At 35.3% G+C, this 24,320-nt stretch overlaps 3 protein-coding genes and 1 non-coding gene across 4 annotated transcripts; 3 read left to right on the plus strand and 1 right to left on the minus strand.

The window, feature by feature from the left end:
• Positions 1 to 288: 288 nt before the first annotated feature.
• LOC112058075 (uncharacterized) lies at positions 289 to 4,345 on the plus strand. Its single transcript, XM_052885184.1, has 4 exons — positions 289 to 796; positions 1,505 to 1,700; positions 2,622 to 2,894; positions 3,289 to 4,345. The coding sequence occupies exons 1-4, from the start codon at positions 584 to 586 to the stop codon at positions 3,744 to 3,746; spliced, it is 1,140 nt and encodes a 379-aa protein (XP_052741144.1). The 5' UTR covers positions 289 to 583; the 3' UTR covers positions 3,747 to 4,345.
• A 153-nt stretch (positions 4,346 to 4,498) lies between these two features.
• LOC112058077 (probable methylthioribulose-1-phosphate dehydratase) lies at positions 4,499 to 10,198 on the minus strand. Its single transcript, XM_024098753.2, has 6 exons — positions 10,002 to 10,198; positions 8,739 to 8,833; positions 8,226 to 8,339; positions 6,983 to 7,133; positions 5,876 to 6,078; positions 4,499 to 4,662 (listed from the first exon to the last, which is right to left on the minus strand). Exons 1-6 carry the CDS (start codon positions 10,017 to 10,019, stop codon positions 4,560 to 4,562), a joined length of 684 nt encoding a protein of 227 aa, XP_023954521.2. The 5' UTR covers positions 10,020 to 10,198; the 3' UTR covers positions 4,499 to 4,559.
• Positions 10,199 to 11,390: 1,192 nt separating this feature from the next.
• LOC112058114 (uncharacterized) lies at positions 11,391 to 18,784 on the plus strand. Its single transcript, XM_052885182.1, has 13 exons — positions 11,391 to 11,573; positions 12,065 to 12,162; positions 12,576 to 12,687; positions 13,320 to 13,532; positions 14,163 to 14,399; positions 14,964 to 15,149; positions 15,233 to 15,751; positions 16,129 to 16,224; positions 16,726 to 16,866; positions 17,386 to 17,506; positions 18,040 to 18,194; positions 18,438 to 18,489; positions 18,584 to 18,784. Exons 1-13 carry the CDS (start codon positions 11,391 to 11,393, stop codon positions 18,706 to 18,708), a joined length of 2,238 nt encoding a protein of 745 aa, XP_052741142.1. The 3' UTR covers positions 18,709 to 18,784.
• Positions 18,785 to 22,661: 3,877 nt separating this feature from the next.
• Trnae-cuc (transfer RNA glutamic acid (anticodon CUC)) lies at positions 22,662 to 22,733 on the plus strand. The gene has a single exon. It is a non-coding gene; the product is annotated as a tRNA-Glu (tRNA).
• Positions 22,734 to 24,320: the final 1,587 nt, after the last annotated feature.

Consider the following 24,320-nt stretch of genomic DNA (forward strand, 5'->3'; position numbering starts at 1 on the left):
TGGTATGCGCGGTGGATTTCCAAGACCGAGGTCCTGGGTTCGATCCCCGGCTGGGCCGATTGAGGTTTTCTTAATTGGTCCAGGTCTGGCTAGTTACCACCCTAACGACAAAGACTTACCGCCAAGCGATTTAAAGTGTGAAAGTGTGGATTTTAACCTACCAAGTAAGCCCCGCTTCCTTCTTAGATTGCATCATTACTTACCATCAGGTGAGATTGTAGTCAAGGGCTAACTTGTAGAAAATAAAAAAGGCTGTAAGAGCCGTAGTACTGATAAGCTGTCAAGTATGTACCTATATGGCATTTTTCCATAGATTTAAAAGTCGGTACAAGATGCATTTTTCGTCTCACACTGTACGCGCCATAGATTTACGATTCGATACAAGTACGCGCTAGTAGCGACACCTTGGAATCTTCCCTTCACGACGTAAAAGTTGTAATATCATTAATCTGTAGATACGTCTTCTCAGCTTTTATGAGATATGTCATAATCCTTTTGGAATAACTTATTTACAAAATTAAACTATGTAAAGCGTATAAAAATAACGATCCAATATGACTTGTTAAAAGTTGTTAACGGCAAAATGGACCGCAATCAACGCAGATACGGTCGTTTCAATCGTAAAATAGACGACAAAAATGATATTACACCCAAACACGATATTGAAGAAGTCTTGTCTCCGAAAAGGAGATATCGCTCCGGATTCGATAAATCTGTGGCCAATAGGTCTTGTTATGTTAAACCGAGTTTCAAAGACGAGGAACAGTCGGTGGACAATCATAGCTTAGATATCCACGTACGTACTTTAAAAAGGAGTTTGTTGAACAGCCACTTATTGATGAGTTTTGGAAATTATTTCTTTGTTTCAAGAGTATACTTCCAGATTCAATATCATTTACCATTATCAGCCGATGGACGTCCACTGTTGGACATAGGCTTCTTGCATGGACTTCCAAGCACAACGGTCTCGAGCCGCCAGCATTTAGCGGCTCCCTGTAACCTGCTTGATGTCCTCGGTCCTCGTGATGTTCACCAAGAGTGAAACGAACGCACGAACTAAAATATTTTTTTATTGATATTTGAATTCTATTGTTATCGCCGCGTTGGCCGCTTTTAAATTTACATGTTTTAATATATAGTGTAGGATATAGTAGTCTGTGACAGATATGACGTCGCTCGATCTCGTGTTGGCTTCAGTGTGCAAGTGGCGTTCGAGCCGTCTACATCTCTTGTTGTGTAATTATTTATGGGTTACTTGGTGGGGAGAGTGACTTGAGTGGAAAAGGGGAGTGTTTGATATCAGTCAAAGGATCCTTTAACCCTACACACATCGTTCACAAGTGTGTGACTCCACTCAAGGTCATTCTCTGCCATTCTAGGATCTTATTTTGGTTACAGTTTGATTTGTTAATTAAGTTGTCCTGACAAGTGTTGTGAACCTTTGTTCGACATTAGTTTTCTTATATTTGTAATCGCTTTTGAGTCCTATAATACTATGTTTCAGTTCAAAGATCTAATCAAGCAGCAGTATGACTTCGACCCCCTGTTCCCTGATTCTGTGAAGACTATAAAAGCGCTGAGGAAGGTTCTGTGCAGTTCACAGAGCACCAACACGGGGCCGCGCTCATTTGTGGAGACGTCCGACGGCTCCCGGTGGCAGAACGTCGACAACATCGATGAACTAGAGAAGCTTTTTATTGGTAATAATTAAAAAAAAAAGTGTATGTCAGCTCCGACGCACGAATGAAGTTTACACTTTCAGATCGACTGCCTAAATAGGTTATGTTGCAGCATACACTATGTACGTCTCAATAGTCACGTCTGAAAAGTGAAATGTGCGCAGACTAGGTTGCGCACAAAAACGTAACGCTGTCATTCGTTCATCGGCTTTTACTGCCCATATTTTTTTTTCATACCGGGGGCTATATAAATTTCGATTCTTAAGGAGTAAACTCTAATTAACTCCAAAAAAAAGATTCTGACGAATACCTAACCTCCTCCTTTTTTTGAAGTCGTTTAAAAAAAAATTAAAAAAGCCCGACTGCCTAACCTGCTCGCATCCGCCTCGGGTATTTTGTACAGCGATTAATAAATAACGTTTTTTTATTATACATTTTTTTATACGGCCTTGATATACATTTGGGTTATTAAGACAAATCTAACGATATCTTAATTATGTAAATCCATTCAGTGGTTTGGAAGATATGTGCTAATAAATAATATTACATGCAAGATACGCGTGAAAAACATAACCCTTCTTGCAGTCGGGTAAAAACGATCACAATTTTTGGAGCTCTAATTGATTTTTCAGCAGCCAAAACATAGGTAATCTAATTAAGTTTAGACAGTACTTTCCTCTCAAACAACTGCCTCTTTATGAGGCTAAGGTGCAACATGCATGGAGTGCTGTAGTCGCCTTTGGAGTCACTCTGCTAAGTATCAGAGCCCGATGCATTAGACTCGATTAATTGCCGCATACCCGCATTGTTCGTAACAGACGCATCGACATCAAACTGTCACAATCGCAAACTCGTCCGCAATATAAAGATCTCTGTAAGTGGAAGTTAAAATTGGTTTGGCAGGCAGCATTGTTTTTTAGCTTTGTTATTTTTTTATTACAGCAACTGAGTCCATCCCCAAAGCAGTAGACAGCAAAAACATTTACATATCAGAAGTTCCTCGCATAAAGGTGATTGCTGAGAAATACTCGAAATTTTCGCGAAACAACGTCGAGTTAAGAAAGTTGGAAGAGAAAATTGTCTGCATAGAATACGACATATTTGAAAACGTTCAGCTCACCGACAAGATACCTGACAACAGAGACTCTATGAAGCTAGTGCAGAAGATGCGGGCTTATTTCTCTGTGAAACCCATAAGTAAAGCTGTAAATGAAGGTAGTTAAAAATAACTGATTATAATTGTATGTGCAAAGGGTGGAAGACGAATATCTTATTGTAGAAAAGCGTTGCTTTTACTACTATTAACAATTTTCACATTTTCTCTCGATAATAACCCTCCTTGTGCCTTAACGAGAGAAGAATATCTTAGCATTCCGTGGATTTACCTTGTGTCAGGTAAAATTTCCGAGTACATCACGGGACATGTGACCTGGAGTAGCGTCAAGGGTCCTTCAATAGTGTAGATTCGTGGTAATCTAGTTCTAAAAATGCCAGGATTTAAAAGCTTGTAGAGATTTAACGTTTTAGGGAGTCTTATTTGCACACGTGGAATCATCAGCTTGTTTTGTCAACTTTTACTATATATGATAAAACGATTCTTAATTTTCAGTGAATACGGTTACAATTTTGCCGTCAACAATAAAACGCAAGTATCATATCAACGAAGACGATTTGGACAAACTGAACGAGAAGGAAATCGAAATAATAGACGAGAAAATAGCGGAACACAAACCATACTTGGATGAGCTCAAGAGAGTTTTGAAAAAGAAGCAGGCCATTTATGCAAAGAAGAAAAAAAGTTCTTTGGACTTGAAGTCTCTGTATGAAATGGCGAAAAGGGAAAGTCCCGGTTTGGATGAAGATTATTCCAACACGAATCTTCTTTCAACAGCAGAGTTGGATGAAATAAAAGCTTTGATCACGAAGAACTGCGCGTCAAGTATACATGGAATTCACAGACACACAGTGAAAACTGGTGAATTGGAGTCAAAGGGAAGCGAAAGACCTATGAATATTATTTCAAAGAGTATTTTTGCGGAGCTCATGAGAAATGATGCGCGAGCTTAATGTACGATAAACGTTTGTATGAAGATACTTTTCGATTGTACACATCTAACGAGGTACAGCACAGAACAAAATGGAAGTTTTGTAAACGATCACACATTTTAAAAAGTTCTTATCTACCCTCATCATAAATCTCAATTATGAAATAAAAAAATATAATGGTACACATGTATATTATTCTTATAAATACAGTAATTTAAAAAAATATATTGTTTACAAGAACTATTTTATAATAGTAGGTGGAATATGTAGCAGTTATTTAATAGGGGTTAGTAAAATATGATTGAATTTTATAAAACAAACGAAGTAGCCGAAAGCCGAAGTGAACGAAAATCTCCTGGCCAAGCTATTGTTAACCGTCATTAAATATCATTAATGATTATAACTGTTTCATAATCTACCTACTATTAAAAATAGTTTATACAAAACACTTTTCATCCATTAAACAGATGGGTGAAGATCGTTTCTAATTCGGATCTTCCACTATAAGCTCCAAACCCAATCATATTAGAGGCCTGGCTTAAATGCCGATGTTAATTATTAAATGTTTTGTCCTGTATGTTGCTCGCGATATACACCTGCCCTAACCATGTCAATACAATGACGAGACGAATATCTTAGCATTGCATAGCACGTGTTTTTAACACGTATTCAGAAAAATCAGAATAATAAGTATGTAAATATACTTAAACTTCTTTTTATTTAAACAATTTTTAAACTATAAACTAATAATTGTACAAAAATAATTGTTAAACATTTCAGCTTAATATAACAATCACAATTATTATTGAGGATTTATTTGACATTTTTTTTACACTATTTACTTCCATTCTTTACTGTATCGGGGTTGTGGGCTGGATCGAGTCCGAGTTTCTTCATTTCTACCGCCATTTCGAACAGATAGTCGTAACATTCCGTCCTGTAAACCAAATAGATAGCTTACTTGAGCGTTTCTTATGTCAGAACTTGTCTGAGGATATGTATTCACTAGCGGACACCCGCGAATTTGTTCTATTTTTTTACAAATTTTGAAGGGGAACTATTTCGTCATATGTGATTTTTCGCGAATTCTAACCGCTTACGCAGCTCACGCAACGGGAATTCCAAAAGGGAATTATTCGTTTTTGCCACATTTTTCATTGATACTCCGCTCCTTTAGTCGTATATTAGCATATAGCCTATTTTTCTATTATTGTACATTTCAAACAAAAAGTATAGTCTTATAGTTCAAAGACTACTGTGTTCAACCCAACAAAGAAACAGCTTTATAATATCAAGTAAAGATAAAACAGATAGCTTATTAAGGTAATTGAACTAAGCCATTTGAATTATGCACTGTTTCAATTTAGAGTATGTGATAAGTATGGAAATGAATATTCAAGGTTGATGGTAACTAGGCAGCATATCGAAAGAAGTCTTCTTAGCTATTCTCATTAAAATAGAATAAAACGTTGTTTTTTTACTCTCTTTTATTCAATACCCGGTTAAGCTTAGCTTGGTTTATATGCTTCTTACTGTCCTACCCCTACCCCTACCCTACAAATACTCCATGCAAACTTTCAACCCTTATTTAAGGAAGTGGGCGGGTTAGAAAGAGACACAAATTAGCCTATGTCACTATCCATCCTCTCAACTATTTACAATTAAAAAATCACGTCAATTCGTCGCTCCATTTTGCCATGAAAGACGGAAAAACAAACAGACATACGCACTTTCACATTTATAATATTAAATATTAGCCGACGCCCGCGACTTCGTCCGCGTGAAACTCGATGTAAACTTTCAACTACCCCTATCCTACCCCTACCCCTACCCTAGTCCTACCTACCCCTACCCTACTTTTCTGGTTGATTTTTTACACCTTGTGTCCGAAAAACCCAAATATCTAACGGAACTCTATTTTTTTCCAAAATAAAATTTAGCCTATGTTACTTGTGGATAATATAGCTTTCGAATGGTGAAAAAATATTTAAAATCGGTCCAGTAGCTTTTGAGTCTATTCATTACAATCAAACAAACAAACATACAAACAAAGTTTTCCTTTTTATAATATTAGTATAGATGGATAAGGTAAACCCGGAAATTGTTCCCTGTGGATTTTGCATAGCATAAAAATATTGCTAGGTACTTACATGGTCTTCGCCTGTTGCCAAGTGTCTCCCCACACATAGACCCCGTGTCTCCGCACCAGCACGGCGCTGGTGCCAGGGTAGGTCCGCAGGGCCTCCGCCAGGCTGCCTGCTAGATCCTTCTCGAAGGGCGTGTTCTCTATTATTGGAACTACTAATTTCTCGTCGTATCTTAAGTAGCGTCCCAGGGAAGCGTCTTTTATACCCTGGAAATTGGAAATGTTTATGTAAAAAAAAAAACTTTAAAGCATTTTTTTTCCGTAGTCAATAAGGATTCTTGTAGTTTAGCCATGTCCTGTCCATGGTTTAGCTGAGAGACAGTACATATAAAACTGTAATATAGCTTAAGTCATTATTAACAACCTATATTCGGCTCTGAGCTCGAATCTCCTGTCAGAATGAGAGGGGTTAGGCCTTAGTCCACCACGCTGGCCCACGCTCACGCTGGTACCACATCCAACATTCAAATCGAATACATTTTCGAGTCAATACGACACGAAGCGTCGCATCAGTAATTTTCAATATAATTAAACAAAAATGGCGTCTTGCGTTTTAAATATTTTAAAAACTTTTCACTAACTAAAAAGCAAAATGAAGTATTTTTTTAATCGTAATTATTGATTATTATATAAATTTATGCAATTGTTGTTAGTGTTAAATTTTGAAATACAAATTATAAAAAAAAAAAACTTTTTATATGTCTCCACGCGTGACGTTTGTTTTTTTATGGTTTTCACCTGCTTCGCCACGCTGCTTGTAAAGACAAGAAAAGATAATTCTTTATTCCGTGAGCGCGATACAATTTTATCCAAAGTACTAGTAGCGCCATCTAGTATACGACTCGGCAACTACATTTGTGTAACGAACGAAGTCTGTTTGCAGTCCGCGCGGGGCACATGATTGACATCGTCGACTACCCTTAGGCCGAAAGGTCTCAGCCCCGAAAAAGGGTTGGAAGAACGTGACCGGGGGAACAAGATCCCCCGCGCCTTACCCGGACAAGGAGGCATAGCCTCGAGGCCCGTACCCCCACCTGGATTTTTGTCCGGGAGGAGAAGACCTGCCTGAAGTCTGTTTGTTACTTTAAGAGTATATCATCAAAAATGTCACCTTGATCATTTCCTGGTGCGTGATGACGAACTCGTGGTCGTGCAGCAGCGTGCAGCGCACGGCGTGCGGCGAGTGCGTGTGGATGACGGCGCCGGCGCCGCGCTCGCGGTACGCCAGCATGAACAGCGGCGTGCATTGGCTCTTCTTCAGACTGCAGACATATTGAAACAAGAAAGAAAATATCTTTATTACTACGCTATGCCCCACATCACAATTATTTCAGACCCAGTAATATGTGGCATAACCTAGAAAAAGGTCCCAGCTAAGCACATTGCTATATTATCGCAGCTCGAGTCTCCTTCCAGAAGAAGAGGGGTTAGACCAATAGTCACCTACGCTGGCCCAATGCGGATTGGCAGACTTCACACACATGGAAAATTAAGGAAATTCTCTGGTATGCAAGTTTCCTTACAATGTTTTTTCTTCACCGTTTGAGACACGTGACATTTAATTTCTTAAAATGCACACAACTGAAAAGTTGGAGGACTATCCAGTTAGATCTGCATAAGGAAAAAATCACTGACGCAGCTCAACGCGTCACGATGCTGAAATGCAATGGGTGGGGTATATGGTTTGAAAAGTGATCACACACTAAATGGTGCAGTGTTGGCAGACTCCTACTAGGTGAACTAAAGACATCAAGCGGATACCAGGGCGCCACCGGAGTGTGGCTTAAGAACGTGGAGTTTGGAAGTCCTTATGAAAGGTCTATGTCTACCAGTGGACGTCCATTAACTGAAAATGATGTTAATGAACAAACAAATTGCCCACCTCTAGGCCATAGCATGTGTCTATAGTGGCGCATTTCCAATATAGCTCTCGTTTTCGTCCCTACAGAATGAGACAGAAATATTTCCACTACTGTCGACGATTATGCTGTGGTTTGACTAAAAGGTATCGCCTATCACAGTAACACTATACAGGACATTTTATGTTTATTAAACTTTTGTGTTACTTTGGGTGCAACACAAAAGTTCAATAAAGGGTTGGGTGGAGTAGTTCTGGCGCCTAACCGACATTGTCAATTGGTTATGTACCACTCTCCAAAGAAAAATTTACGAATCTATTTACAAAAAAGATCTCCCTTTTATAGACTACCTCCCTGCCATATTTCATCTTTGTAAGTCTAGCAGTTTCCGAGATATCGTGATGGATGATAACCTTTCGCATTTATATACATATTAGGATAAGGAACAGTTAAGCATATTTTTGCTACCAACTGATTGTTAAAAAATCAACTTACTTTTTTTCTGGTGGTGGCAGTTCCAAATCTTCATCATTTATATTCTGCACAAAAAGATCATCTGCCTTCATTCTCTCTTTCTGTACCCCAGATGGTGCAATGTAGATTTTGTTACTGGAAATATTAAAGAGTCAATTTATATAGTGTAAATAAAACATCTGGTTAGTAACAACTTTTGTTATTCTACCCTCCTCCCAACTTGTATCAATAGCGAGGTTATTAAAAGTTGTTACTAACCAGCTGTTGTTTTTACTGTTGCTTAATTAATAGTTATACAATTTAACAGCCACATCGTCGTACAAATTGCGTGGTACATTATCTCGTTCCGACGCTCAGAAATGTTTATTTCCTGGTAACTCAGTTAGCTACCAGGATCAAGAATTTTCTAGTCTCATCATAAATTTGATAGTCTCATCGAGATGAAGCTACTCACGAAAAATTAGCTTGTTAGTAATCAGGTGTACAATATGTTCTAGGGATCCCTGACTATAGTTAATAATAAAGTAAACTTACCCTTCTTTGATAGATATCCCACCACCTGTGCCGGTAACCCATCCTAAATGGTAGAACTGATTGCAAAGCTCTGGGATTAGGTTTCTTGGATGCTCCTGAAACATCATTTAGAAAAAATGTCTGTTATTTTCTTTTTAAATATTTGCCATACCTTTTTTAAATATAACCAATATTCCCATTACCCTGCAACTAGTCGGGAAAGACTGTATTAGTAGTGGACATGACAATAGACCAATGGGGCAGGGATCTAACCGCCTTCCCTCGGTGATGAGTCTGATTGCTCTTACCATTGAGCAATTGAGGCAATTTAAAACAAAAATATTCTCTTTTTACTTTCAATTACCTGACAGTGCTATATTACTAGCATTCTTTTCTTTGTCTTCAAGCAGCATTGTTGGATAGCAATGTGAATGTTTCCAATTTCATTACAAAGACATGAACATTATTAGTATAATACAGAATCTAAGCAGACTGGTATTTCACTTGCAGTGCAGCTAAGAAAAATCATTGACTGCTATGTGAAATAACTTCAAGTTATGTAGAATCATAGGTTTACATAGTTAGTGGTTTTAAATTAAGATTACAGGGCCAAACAACCTGCCGCCAAGTTAGAAATTCTAGTACTGGGTATACCCATATCTCATAAACAAAAAGTGGCACTGTCAACATCAGGACAGCATTATCTATGTGATATATTTCCCTATTGTTCAGGTTATCAGGAGCAGGATATTGTAAAATGTGTTTCCCACATACTCTGTGAGGTATCTTTCTATTATATGCAATAGTTTTACACTAAAAATCGAGTACTTTCAGCTATTATTATTAATGAACATGTTTTATTAAAAAAAAAATTACTTTTTTATGTATATTTATTACAGTTATGATATTATACTAAGTAAAGCTCTGATATACAAATACTTAAAAGTAGTTTGATGGATTACCTATTCAAATATTATGACTTCCGAGTTCATAGTTCACAAACTATAGGAATTCAAAGAATCATTAAACAAGTAGACAGGCAATTAAATAGATCTATAAAATATATGATTTTTACATTCAATCTCTAAGTACCTACCCACTGTTTTTTTCAGAAATTAAGCAAAACGAGAGATGTCACGTGAAAATAATGGTGTATGCCCGACTTGTATGGTACTTTTTTCATTATTGCGAAAATATGTTTCATATAAATGAAAGCGAATGTTTTAATGAAATAATATCAATTAGGTAACATTAGAAATTAAAATGAATTTCAAGGAAACATACCGGACCGTATTCAGTCATTTTTACCAAGCTATTTATTGTAATTCTTAGCTGTAAAATACAACTGCGTTATCGTTGTTCTGTAGACTAACTTACACGTCACTGATAACACTTAAAATTAAGCATAAAATGGATATCCTAACACATAATATGTAAACAAAATTAAAACTATTTGATTAGATTCAAACAATAACAACAACAAAATGACACAAATGAAATAGGAAATGACAGTGACAATATACATTGACATTTGACAGTGATGTTTTTTTTTCTTTATTTTTTCCCGTAGAGAAAAGGCAAAGGTATTACACCTGGTATGCTCAACCATAAAGTATTTCTTAGCTTACAAAAATCTTTGCATAATTTAATTTCAATAACATTTAGGTTAACCGGTTAAGTCGGGTTGAGTTGTTTTTTGTACACCCATTTCATCGATCTCCTATTAAAAAGTAGATGCACAATAAGCGACCGAAAAACGTCCCCACTCAATGAGTGTCAAACGCAACTTCTTGGCATTCAACTCAAGTAGTCACATTTGCAAATTAAACCTTAAACTTAATCCTTAAGGTTGAATTTGCTCTGAATTTGGGATTTTATCGAATATTGAACTATAATCATAGGCCTTTTGGTATAATTTTCTTTACCAATACTTCTAAAACTGTCAAAGCAAAATTGGCCAGTTTTTAAGTGAAATTTTCTACATGATTGTGCGTCCTTTTTTTATAAGAGGTCAATGACCCATTTCTAATAAATTAAAATAAATCCTATAATTTTATTAAAAGGTTTAGTAGGAACTTGTTTGAATAACTGACCTGTGACTAATATAAAATATTTTTAAAAACTTTAAAATGACATTTCTATCAAAAATGTTTGGTTACAAAGCAAAGTCAAGCTCAAATATGCTTTAATTCAAGATTTAAAAATTAACAATTTAAAATACTGTCTTACCTAAATATTGTTTTGATACTTTATCATGATAACATTGAGCAGAAAATAACAAAAATACAAATAATAAATTATTTTAGGTATGAAATTTTATTTACACATCATTAATTTATTGCGTCTTTGGGCTTCTCATAAATAATTACCCTCAGAATACAGATAACAATATTCTGAGTAATTACCAACTTACATCAGCGCCCATAAAAAATATGAACTGCCTCATTAACCTTTAATTATAAAGGTAAAACTCAGCCATAGCCTTTAGCTTTAGTTGTACCTAAATATAAAAAAGAAATCCTTAAAAAAATACATTTGAGTGTTTTTACAGTTTCTAACTTTTAATTTTTAAGTGTTAATTAAGTTGGTAACGTTTTATTATACTTATCAAAACAACATTATTTACTAATACTTAACATATATAATTGCCGTGATTGTAAGTATTTAGAAAAAATGCCTGAGATACCAGAATGTTTGAGTCGCCGTTACAAAGCGTTGGACGAATTGATTCAAAAGCTCAACTCCGATCGACCGAGTGACCCGCACGCTGAAGGTGCATCAACCGACGATCCAGCTTTAAAGTTGATGTGCGACTTTTGGGATATTCTCAAAGAAGATCCGAATTTAAATTTGACGGTAGGCTTGTTTTACTTTCGATTTTACTGTTACCAACAGCACAAGGGTTTTAACAACGGTAGGCTCTCTTCATATACGTTGTACGAAATCGAAAATTCCTCCTGGAATACAGGACTGTTATAACTCATCAGGGTATGCATTGCATTTATGCTTCTATGAAGTGCACTCCCCTGGTTACCATTAAATGTGGTGCTACTCTGATTCCACTACTAGTAATTAGCTAGTACTAGCAGTGCCCCCCGGTTATGTACTTAAGAAGATTTACTCTACCCTAGCTCTTGCACAAAAAAAAAGACAAAAAACATAAAAAAAACAGCAGAAATGACAAAAGTAAAAAAGCACATAAAGTATTGAGAAATACCACCAGAGAATCCAACCCACCACCAGATCAGAGTGACTGGAACTTTGACATGTAGGTACTACAAGTACTTCTTACATAATTGTAAACATGAAACGGTTTATTTATTTTTGTTATAATAAATTGTTTACAGAATGCTGTACACCAAAGTATGAGAGCCAAGTTTTGGTCAAATGTCACGTGTTATCGCTCCGGATGTTGTGATGACAAAGCCGTCAATAAACCTAAAAAGTAAGAAAATAACTGAGAATCTTCAAGTTTTATAGTTAGCCTGTGATTTTTTTTAATTTGACCAATATTCCCGTGATAGTCCTGATCACGAAAAGGGAGCCCATTAAATACCCAAGAACCTTAATATCCACAATTGAGAAATCCCAAGGAGGGTGATGTGAAATCGTAAAAACTAATTAAAACTAAAAAAAACAATATGTCAAATGAATAAGGATTGAGCAATAAATCTTTGGTTGGAGTGTGTGTGAGAGGATTGTGTGAAAGAGATGCTATGTTCATGTATGATAGAATCGATTAGAAGAGATTGACATATTTCGACCTCACATAATATGTGAGATAGGGTAAAGGAGATGATGATGAAGAGTGCATACCTTATTCGACAACCTTATGCATGCCATCTACTCTGATTACAGTGTTAACCAAAAAAGTGCAAAATCGGGGTGCTGTCCGAGCTCCGCAGCACCGAGCGCAGCTGCGAGCCTGAATAGCTTCCCTTTGAATAAAGTTTTGTGCAACTTGACTGAAGTAAGTATCTGCTGAGTCTAAGCACTGTAGTCCTTCTCCAATGAGGTTGCCAGTCTACCGAAGCGGAGCGATGCAGCGGAGCCGAGAAACAGAGAAATATTAACCAATAGGATTGTACTTTTAAGTGGACAGGGACTTGCGAGGTAGTTTAAAAATTCATATAAAACCGGTAAGGGAACCGGGGAAACGGAGCGGGTTTAAACAAATTAAATTTAACATAGCCTGCAACTCCGCTCCGCAATCTCGCTCAGCTCCGGTGGACAGACACAATACCTACGCAACTCCACTCCGCAGTAGTAGTAAAAGGAGAGCACCCTACAGCAGGCCGTTAAAATAGGTTAATAATGAGGATACAAAGTCAAACCTCTCTCGCTAGCTGCTCTGGATGGATGCTGTTGAAGATGGAACTAGCGAAAAGTTCCTGGGCGCACTGTCCTGTAGAAAACCGACATTCTGGCAATCTTTCGGCAATGCTCCAACGATTGCAGACTATAAAACTTCAGCTATATTGCGTTATTTTAGTAGGTCTTGGTGTCAGCTATCACCTGAGTACCTAGTAGAGTATATCATACTGTTAAGGGACACCTTGTATACAAGTAATCAACTGAATTGTGAATATTATAAATACACAGGCCGCATCATTTGATAAAAAATGTCAAGAGAAAATCAGTAAGTTGTTGGAAACACAAAAGAAGTTGCAAGCGCAAATACAAGTATTGGAGGACAGAGAAAACTCCGGTAATCAACTGATGAAGCAAGCCGATTGCATGTGGTCATGTATGGAAGAGGCTTATACGAAAAAAATCGCTGAATCATTATCAAGGCAGAATGATTTATCAAAAAAGGTCCTTACTTTATTGATATAGGCACATATACCTATTAGAAGACGCTTGTGACTTTTATCTTTGTGGAAATCCTTACCCTTCCAATATTAAAGAAAATACTTTCAAACAAGGTTTTTTTTTGTTACTTAAGCAATGATGCCGTCTTTGGTGGAATACGCTTTTGCCTCTTGACTTAAAGATACCCATATTTGTCGGTGGTAGGGAAAACATAAATTGATTCCCTACCTATTTGACCCTCTTTGAAAGTAAGCTTAAATCCACATGAATCTGGCTATCTGGCTAGTTTAATTGCAACAATAATTGTTGCAATTAAACTCGGCCGCTTTATATTTTTTATTAGGTACTTGGGTATCAATGAGCTTATCATAATATATAGGTAGGTGTTAACGCCATGCTTAGTTCTTAGGCCAGGATATCCTCATGTTCTGTTTTTTTTTCATCATTTAAAATGTATCTTGACTACAATCTCACCTGATGGGAAGTGATGATGTTGGTTCATGGTACCATCACCATTCAGTAGTAGTATAGCTTATTATTACATAGCTCGTCCGGCGAAGTAAGTATTATGCACGAGTAGAGGGAAGATTATATTATGTATACTATATAGTACAGTTTTATTTTCAATCTTAGCTTAAAGAAGTTGAAGAAAGCAACAACAAGTGGCGAAAAAACAAAAAAGATTTAGATTTTCAAATGAATAACATAAATAAATGCTATGAAGAAATAAAGGAAAAGATAAATGAAAAAACAAGCGACATTAAATGCATCGATTTGGAGATAGACAATTTCAAAAAACACATTGAATGCAACAAAAACGACCTTGAAGTATCTAAGAAATCCTTTGACAATAAAAAGAAAGCTTCGGATGTGAGTTGCTTCATTATTATAATTTAGAGTTTGTACAGACATAAAATTTAAACCGTTCTGATGTCTGCGTTTTGCGTTTGTCCTGTCTATCTTTGTCGGTTTAATTATGACTTTACATCACTCCGCAGACAAAAACCTGCCTGCCTGATACATATTATGTCAGTTGATATACTTGGTGCTATGAAGTTGTAACAGCATATAACACACAACTCCAGTTAAACTCTTTCTGCCTGAGCGGGTAGATTGCATAGCAGATACTCAACTTAATTGCAGTTTGAAGATTTTTCTACTCTACATTTATTATTCTTGACGATATTGTGTGCTTTTAATATTATAATATTTTATTATAGTGGAAGTTACACCTCATTTCATTTACAACTTACAGATAGAATAGTGATCGAAATAAGGGTCAAATCTTATAAGCCTGTTTAGTCGCAATGGAACAGCGTGGTGGATTAAATCTTCTTATATCCTCATCTATGAAGAGGGAGACTTGGCCTTTATATGATAGTCAGGTATAAATAGCCTAATAATTATGGTGATGGTGAATTATTTTGTTTCCAGGCCAAAATGAGTAGTATTGCAGCTGAAATGTCTAAAATAGAAAAATCCCACAGTGAAGTAAACAAGCATAAATCATTAAAAGAAGGAGAAGGTACAAAGTATATTAAAGAAGCGAGAGAAGAATTACAAAAACTCTGTAAAGCATTATTGAAAAAGAAACTCGAACGCGAGGATCTGAATGCAGAGGTTTTTAACTAAATTCTTTTAAGAAATGAAAAAAATTATTCATCATAAAATGACTAAAATTTCTATTATAATATATGTTTCAGAAAGAAGCTTTGCTGTTAGAGATAGATTTACTTATTCAAAATTGCGATCAGTGTAAAGATAAATGTAAAAACAAACAACTATCTATCGATAACGAAATAAAGGCAGTCCAAAAAGAAATTGTTGATTTCAAAGTTAAGTGCACACAATGTCACCAATGTATTGATACGTCAGACATTAGAAAAATATGTACCGATTGTCCAAGATGTCTTGAAGAACTAAGTTGTTTGAATGAAGGCGACCACTGTACTCATGATTACGCTTTAGATTGCGTTTGTATGACAGTGAAGCAAAAATTTTTGGATAATGTGTTTGATAATATGTATACACTGCTAGAAAGACAGGTCCAAACTAATGCTGGAAAAGCAGTAGCTGACGAAGTGTTGAATTGTTTGAAAAAAAGTAAAAATGGTAAATTAAATAAAGCGACTCGCAACATTTTGCAGGATTTTATACTGACTACCGTTAAGAAAAATTTAAATTTGACTATAGTTGGTGGTGCTGTCAAGACTAGATGTGAGGTGCAAAATAATTATGATTTTTATATTACTGTTGTAAAAAATAGATCGAATAACCTGTTTTTGTTGAAGTCGGTTTTAGACGACCTCCGTGACGACCTCCGTGGTATGCGCGGTGGATATACAAGACGGAAGTTCTGGGTTCGATTACCGGCTGGGACGATTGAGCGTTTTTTAATTGGTTCAGGTCTAGCAGGTGGGAGGCTTCGGTTGGGGCTAGTTACCACCCTACCGGTAAAGACGTATTACCAAGCGATTTAGCGTTTCGGTACCATATCGTGTAGTAACCGAGTTAATTTTGATATAAAATTTTATATTTCCGCTAATCTGTGGATTATCCGAAGCTGAGTAGTGAATAAAATGTAAATTTTTCCATGTAGATGGATGCAGATATGTATAATCAGCTCATGATGTGTCTAAAGCAAGTTAAAGTTACTAAACCAGTAAAAGCAGATCAAGGGACTGAGGCTAAGAAGGTTATTATTTTTTATTTTAAAAGAAATACTATTATTGAAAATATACATAAACTATAATAATATAACAACAAAAAAGTTTATTACTATAACCCGACTACGTAAAAAGGTGTCTAAAACGAACGAAACAAGATAATATTTCAGATCGAAATAGAGAAACGCATAGGAACAAAAATGGGTATAGGTACCTTACATGCTAGGTATCTAATAGGTGCGACCACGACTCTATCATGACCATTTTGTTCCTATGCATTGCTCTATTCCGATCTGAATTATTTTCTTGTTTCGTTCGTTTTTAATCCCCCTTTTTACGTAGTCGGGTTATAGTTTTAAACTTTATTTTGGTTTAATATTTAGAAATATTTCCGTTTCCCGATCCGCGCTACACTACGAGTACTTACCTATATCGTAAAATATTGTATGTACGTAAATAGCCATTGTAGCACACAATAGCACATAGTTGAAGTAAAATTATACTGACTTTTAAATTTTCACCATTAACAGGAACCCTGCACACGGTGGGGCGGTACGAACGAATGCAACTGTCCAAAAGGTCCTAAAGCATGTATTTGTGCTAAGAAAGCTCCGGCACCAGCCTCCGAACCGACGTCTTGTCCACCCCAAAAGGGACAAGATGAAGATGCAGTAAGAGAGCAAATAAATTTTGTTTATAATTTATTAATTAAGTTATGCACCCATGAAGGTTATAGTTAATCACGATCAAAGAAAGCATTTAAAAAAATTAAAAACCCGACTAGCTTACCTACTCACACCTAGTCATCCACCTCGCGTATTTTTTTATTATTAAAATATTACGTATAACGTTTTTCTAAATGTAGGTTTTATAATTATAGCCATGATATAACATTTTAAAATTCTCTTGATGAACCCTTGACTTTGATCCCCTTAACGCAATATTCGGAAAAAAAAAAATCCACCTCGAGTCCTACAGTGGTCGTATAAGTTTTTTTTACTTCACCTATCTAAAAATACTTGGGCTAATAAGATGAATCTAACGATATCATAATTACGTAAATCCGTTCAGCGGTTTGGACCATAAGGTGCTTTTCGTATTGCATTCATCTGTCCCCACTGCAAGCATGCGTAAAAAAGTTTTACTTTAACATAAAACTGAGTATTAATATAATTTATTTTCTTACTCAGGGTGAAGTAGTCATATGTCCACATAAAGACTCGACGCCATGTGGTGTAGACTGTGGTATGCATGGGATGCCAAATGCTGTGGGTAGTGAAGTTGCTGCTTGGCGGCCAAGTCCTTGTCAAGGTATCTCGTATACTAATGTTATAAAGCTGAAGAGTTTGTTTGTTTGTTTGAACGCGCTAATCTCAGGAACTACTAGTCCGATTTAAAAAAATCGTTCTACTTATTTCTTCTAGTTACTATAATTTTACACGATAAACAAGTAGGTGTATTTGTAAATTTTAAATTAAATTATTTTAATGAGGCATATTAGTTGGATTATTTTCGCGTTAAACATCGTCGTCGTCGTCGTCGTCATCATCATCATCATCATCATCATCATCATCATCATCATCATCATCATCATCATCATCATCATCATCATCATCATTATCATCATTATCATCATTATCATCATCATAATCATAATCATCATTATCATCATCACCATCATCATAATCATCATTATTGTAAGCCGATGGACGTCCACAGCTGGACAAAGTCTCTTAAAGACTTCCAAGCATCAAGGTCTTGAGCCGCCTGCATTTCGTGGTTCCCTATATTCCCTGTGTCTATACAAACAGTTGTACAATGTACATATTATATTTATTGCGCAGGTCCAACTTGTCAGTTCACGAACATGAGAGCTGCGCAATGCGTGCTTGGTTCTGAATTATTATCTTCACAACTACCACCACCTTTGTTATCTTCACTGAGCAGCCCGCAAGGCAAACCTTGGTTACCTCCCACCATGTCGATATTGGAAGATCAGGTATTTGTACATGTTTGTTCCTTAAAATTTTTACTTTTAATTAATTATCTTCCTTTTATTGATTTGTTGTTTTTTACTTTGACGTTTCCGTTGACAACGCCAAATTGGATATTGGATAGGATAACATATTATATTCAAAATTATGTTTTTAACTATAACATAATGTTCTTAGTTGTGTTTGCTACAGACACTATTATTAGAGGTGTTGAGAAACTTGTTAGTGAAACCATTAATTTATTTTAGGTTGCTGGTAAGAGCAGTGATATGAACAAATTAGACTGCGACTGCCCCACAGGTAAGACTTTTAAACAATTTGTATTTGTAGTTAATATGGGAGTACAAGTTTAAACGATATTATGTTGATTCGTGATATCAAAATGTTATTTTAGATGTAAGAGGTCAACCCCGTGAACGTATTATTGAGGAAGTGTTGGGAGGATATACTGAAGTAGCTGCAATTGAAAAAGTAAGTTACACTATAATAAGCACTGACTCTCTTGATGCAAGACGTTAAATATTTCAGTTCGAGGGTATTCATTCATATGTATCGGAATAAAGTTTATACTTTGTTTACAAACCGTTAAAATTTTAAATGTAATACACACATACTTATTTAAATAAATATTACAAAAACATGGTGGTTTAATTTCAAAAAGTATTTCACTTATTTATTTAAGAATTTATGTAGATTATTTTTGGATACTCCCAGATTGAAGGAAAAAAATAGTTCATTCTTAGCGCATTCAACAAATAATTGTTTCTAATAGATCCATAATCAAATTCAATAATAATAAAAAAGTAGTTAAAAAGGGTATATAGAAGAAATATAATATAAAAATTAATAGCACTTGTCAGTATAATAACAATATGATGAGTTCAATAAAAAAAGGAATTAATAGAAACTGAAGAGCGAAGTGATAATAATTTTAAATTTAGATTGTTAACTAAAGGCAGTTTTATAAAGAAACTTTGCGTCACACATATCATGTAATACAAAAATAGCGTAATATTATAACTTTTTATTTTAATTGTATACTGTAACTATACTTGTATAGTTTAAACAGTGCTTTTTGTTGGGTATGATTTAGTAAGTAAAAAATTCAATTATTCTTGTAATATTTTTTGTACTCCCATATGGTGGTTATTTACAATTGCATTTGTTGACCTTTAAAATATTACTTAATTTATTACAGATTCTATACCACAAATTGATAAAGAAGCATCTAAGTCATTAAACAAGGAAGAATTTGCATTAGTTCAAAAACCTACGTTGTATCAAACTAATAAAGATATTGTAAAAAAGAATATTGGTGATATCCCAGTTCAAGATATTGACAGTGATTTAGTTAAAAATATTGTAGAGCCATTTAAGCGTTACAATACAAAAGTAAAATCTGATGTACCTCCGGCTAATAATACTAATACTTCTTTAAATGATAAAAAAGTGGAAAGAAATAAAAGAACAATAAAACTAGTGAAAGGAAAAAGTCAAGATAAATCTGATTTACTTGTAGAATCAAATAAAAACAAGTTACATGAGTTTTTAGAAGATGCATCTGGCATTAACTATAAAGTTGCAGCAAAAACGTCACCATCTGGTAACATCATTTTAGAATTAAATGAAAAGTATTTGACACACTTTGAGGAACCAACAAATAACATAGACAATAAGTCTTTCTACCAATCAATTAGCGACACCGTTCTGTCTAGCAATAAAAATAACATAGATAAAATAGGTGATAAAACAAGTAAATATTCTATAAAAGATAAAAATATCAACCATTTATTTAAAGTCAGACTTAAAGGTATAAATAACGCGGATATTTTTGTAATAAAAAAAACCGATTCTGACGTTTATGAGTTAGTTTTAGATAAAGAATTTGAGAAATTGTATAAAAAAACTATTAAAGAACATCAAAGCGAGGAGGAAGATGGATACACTTCTTTTGTTAGAACTGACTCCGGTTTTATAATGAATATAGACGATAATGACCATAACAAGTCCGACGATCAAAAAGCTCTATTAATGAAATCTAGTTCAGGAAATATAAAAATTATCGTTAGTGAAAATGATGTGAGCCCTGAAACCATCAAAGAGAAATATGGACCTTTAATATCTCCTCGGCATTTAAGCCAATTATTGAATACACCGTATTCTAGTAAAGAATTCCACAACGAAAAATTCAAGAAAAGCGCATTAAAATCAAGCAGCGATTCAAATGTGTATGGTAGAGTTAAATTTGATATCCAGTATAATCAAAATCTTTTTGCATCTGAGGCAATACTCAAGACAACAAATTCTGGACGGTATATTGTTGTTCTCGATAGTAAATCAAAGAGTGCTTTCATAAACAAAATTAAAAAATCAATAAGTCGACCATCCAGAGGATCTATGCCTATCAAGCGTACGGATTCGGGTAATATAAATGTAGATGTAAGTAGTGATATCAATAATCAGTGCGGTTCAATAAAAATAACAAAGTCTGGTAACATGTATATTTTATTAAAAAACAAAGACACCAATAGAGAAATATCAAGGAATGCTTACACCGCAACAAGTAATCAGGTACTCGAAGAAACAAAATTGCCTCAGTCAATAGCTAATACAATGAAGGCCGTTGTAAGTGAAATAACTACAACCACTTGGTATGGTCATTGTGAAAAAAGTGCATGCATTAATAGTAATTGCATTTGCGATCCATTTGAATTAAATGAATGGTTAAAAGGAATTGAGATGTTTTCTAATGGAACAAATATTATTGATAGTAAAGATAAAAATACTGACTCACATAATAAATTAATTCTTACAACTCCTATAGTTAAAAAGTCTTGTGAAATTCACACTACTGAAAATGAGTCGCAACTAATATGTCCTTACCATAAAGGTAAATATACTGCATTGTCTAACGAAGAATTGTTGGAAATGTCTAAAACATGCCAGCAAAAGTACTTTAATAAAAATAATGATGATAAAATTAAGGTGAACTTTCATGGAACTATAGATGTTTGGGATTCTTTGAAGTTCTTACCGCCACAGCTGCCTCCTTTTCTCAAACGTTTTTCAACCGACTTGGGCAAAACAAATTGATAATTACTTATATAATATCTTGTGATGTTATAAGGTTGTAATAAAAAAAAAACAGGAAAAATTGTTAATTTAAATAATGATTTTGTGGGTTGTTTTTTAACTTTAAATAAATTTTTTGTTTTTCTTGAAAAAGGATTTTCTCTTCTGGTCCTAATTAATATTTTAATTTATTAGGTAAGCTAGCAAATCTGTCACATACCTGCAATGATGTTAAAAAGTATCTTTACTCTGATTTTAGTTTTACGCGGACCGCAAGTGGCACGTTAAAACTATGCTAACTAGCAAACCTGAGCTCAGTCGCCACACTGTCATCGCGCCGTTGACAACGCCGCATTGAAATAACTTTTGTGTGCCAGATTTAAACATAGAATGTGGATTATGTCTACCTCTTTTTTCTTCTAACATGCATACTTATGCATAATTTATCCGGATATACGTTGCCACTGATAAACACAAAAATAAATTCAAAATTCATTTATTTCAATTGGGCTTAGTTTACAAGCACTTTTGAAAAGTCATAGGATTATGTCATAATTTAATTTAATCTAATGGTGGTAATAATAGTCGAAAACTTAAAATTAAAGTTCAAGGGTTTGAGAAGCTCGCCTTGGTTAAAAAGAGCCCACAACAAACTCAGCTAAGGTTTATTTTTTTTTGTTTACCTCCATTTTACAAACTTATTTAAAACTAAGCACACAGTCGTATAAAACAGTTTAACCCCAACCTTTTTATTCATTAACACTATAGTAAGACTTTCCTAAAAACTTGCGTTTGACACTTTGAACTTTTTGTGAGACATTCCAGTGGCTTCATGTGGTAGTTATAAAAACGTATGCAATTGCTCTTAAAATAATTACTAATTTTTTGTAATCTAGTGTGGTGTGCAATATACACGGTAAACACGCATACCAACGCTGTAGTAATACGGGTAAAAATACATGACACTCACAAAAAACGTGGATTTCTTTTCGTAAAAGAATTGTCAAAATATGTTTAGTAGATCTAGAGATTACTCCTTACATACTTATAAACCTTTTACCTCAACTCTATAGAATATGTCCTTACCATTTTACCTTACCTCTATAATAAATTCCATCGGATGATAAAGAAAAACAATGTCACGATATGAGCCTGTAGCCTTATTAGCCTCGAATCTCTTTCTACAAACGCTAACGCTTAAAAAACTAAAAAAAATATGAGATCCGATCGGTAACTTGATCACGTGACCTATCGATAATGAATATCATTCCCATTCAATTCTCTCATTCTCTCATTCATCTCTACAGGCCCTGGATACGGTAAATTTGCGTACCTATACAAAAGTTAATTAAAAATCAATAAAAACGAGCTTACTACAAACTTTAGCATTATCTTGTAAATCCGGTATGGTCTAGTGGCTAGGATACTTGGCTCTCACCCAAGAGGCTCGGGTTCGATTCCCGGTACCGGAATAGTCTTTTCTTTTTTTATTTCTTAATAATATCTGTTGTGATTCGTAAAAATAGATTTTATGCAAGATAAGTGAGTTAAAATTACAGAAAATGCTATACAAAAGTAAATTAATAGTAGGTTTTATTAATTTTCTCTTAGTATTAATAAAGTGCCGTTATAGCCCAGTGGATATGACTTTTGCCTCCGATTCTGGAAGGCGTGGGTTCGAATCCGGTCCTGGGCATGCACCTCCAACTTTTCAGTTGTGTGCATTTTATGAAATTAACATTTAACGATGAAGGAAAACATCGTGAGATCTATATACCAGACAATTTTCTTAATTCTCTGCGTGTATGAAGTCTGCCAATCCACATTGGGCCAGCGTGGTGGATTATTGGCTTAAACCCGATCGTTCTGACGCTCAGAAATTTATATTATCTCTTAACTTAGTTAGCTACCAGAATCAAAAATATCCGTAAACAAAAAAGTTGAGCGTCTCATCAAGATGAAGCTACAAACGGAAAATTAACTGGATAGTAATCAATTGTAAAAATATTCCCCGGATCCTGGGCTAACAAGTATTTGAACTTATGAAGGCCAAGAGCAAATAAATCTTTGACAGTGGACATAAATGCAATTTGCGCTCTACGAGCATCTCAGTTTGCCAAGTGTAAGACAAAGGAGCGAGTCGTTCTTTCTCATCTAAACTGTCGTCTAGACGGAGAGATAAAAATTATCCTTATTTTATTCAATTCCCTGCTTGGCCGAGGGCGATTTTTTAAAGGAGGTGCCCATTTGTTAGAGTAGATATACAAGTAGAATTTTTTCATTTTTCACTAACAAGATACCTTTTTTTTACGAGGAGAAAGTTATATACAGAAAGGTTATACGGGGTATAAGTTAGCCCGCTTCCATTTTAGATAGCATCATCACTTAGTATCAGGTGAGATTGTATGAAGAGTATGAAAAAATTTGACGGCCTCCGTGGGGCAGTGGTATGCGCGGTAGATTTTCAAAACGCAGGTCCTGGGTTCGATCCCCGGCTGGGCAGATTGAGATTTTCTTAATTGGTCCAGGTCTGGCTGGTGGGAGGCTTCGGCCGTGGCTAGTTACCACCCTACCGGCAAAGGCGTTCCGCCAACCGAATTAGCGTTCCGGTACGGTGTCGTGTAGAAACCGAAAGGAGTGTGGATTTTCATCCACCTCCTAACAAGTTAGCCCGTTTCCACCTTAGACTGCATTATCACTTACCATCAGGTGATATTGTAGTCAAGGGCTAACTTGTCAAGAATAAAAAAAAAATATGTAGAGAATAAAAAAAAATATCGGACTCTACTAGCTCAAACCTCACGGGACTCAAACCAAACGGGAAGGTTATGTCGGGCTTTTACTGACTAACTGTAAAACCCTAACAACAACAATAAAAAAAAACCTGACTTAACTTGGGAAATAAAAAATTCCAAATTGACCAAAGCTGGGAATCGATTCGAAGGACCGAGGACCTTTATTGAGATCGCCAGCTCAGCACTGTGCCAGAGCTTTAAAAAAGGGAGCCTTAATTATTCATTACACAATTAGAAAATGTACTTTTACAATACGTGGATGTA

This window comes from Bicyclus anynana, chromosome 13, assembly GCF_947172395.1.
Source record: "Bicyclus anynana chromosome 13, ilBicAnyn1.1, whole genome shotgun sequence".
Classification (NCBI taxonomy): Eukaryota; Metazoa; Arthropoda; class Insecta; order Lepidoptera; family Nymphalidae; genus Bicyclus; species Bicyclus anynana.

Excerpts from the sequence above, each read along its gene's own strand:
- LOC112058075 (XM_052885184.1), top strand. The coding sequence starts at position 584 with ATGGACCGCAATCAACGCAGATACGGTCGTTTCAATCGTAAAATAGAC. Across the intron at positions 797-1,504 it reads ATCATAGCTTAGATATCCAC|TTCAAAGATCTAATCAAGCA; the intron begins GTACGTACTTTA and ends ACTATGTTTCAG. Across the intron at positions 1,701-2,621 it reads ACTAGAGAAGCTTTTTATTG|CAACTGAGTCCATCCCCAAA; the intron begins GTAATAATTAAA and ends TTTTTATTACAG.
- LOC112058077 (XM_024098753.2), bottom strand. Across the intron at positions 8,340-8,738 it reads GGGATATCTATCAAAGAAGG|TAACAAAATCTACATTGCAC; the intron begins GTAAGTTTACTT and ends TAATATTTCCAG. Across the intron at positions 6,079-6,982 it reads CGCACCAGGAAATGATCAAG|GGTATAAAAGACGCTTCCCT; the intron begins GTGACATTTTTG and ends TCCAATTTCCAG.
- LOC112058114 (XM_052885182.1), top strand. The coding sequence starts at position 11,391 with ATGCCTGAGATACCAGAATGTTTGAGTCGCCGTTACAAAGCGTTGGAC. Across the intron at positions 11,574-12,064 it reads ATCCGAATTTAAATTTGACG|AATGCTGTACACCAAAGTAT; the intron begins GTAGGCTTGTTT and ends AATTGTTTACAG. Across the intron at positions 18,490-18,583 it reads AGACTGCGACTGCCCCACAG|ATGTAAGAGGTCAACCCCGT; the intron begins GTAAGACTTTTA and ends ATGTTATTTTAG.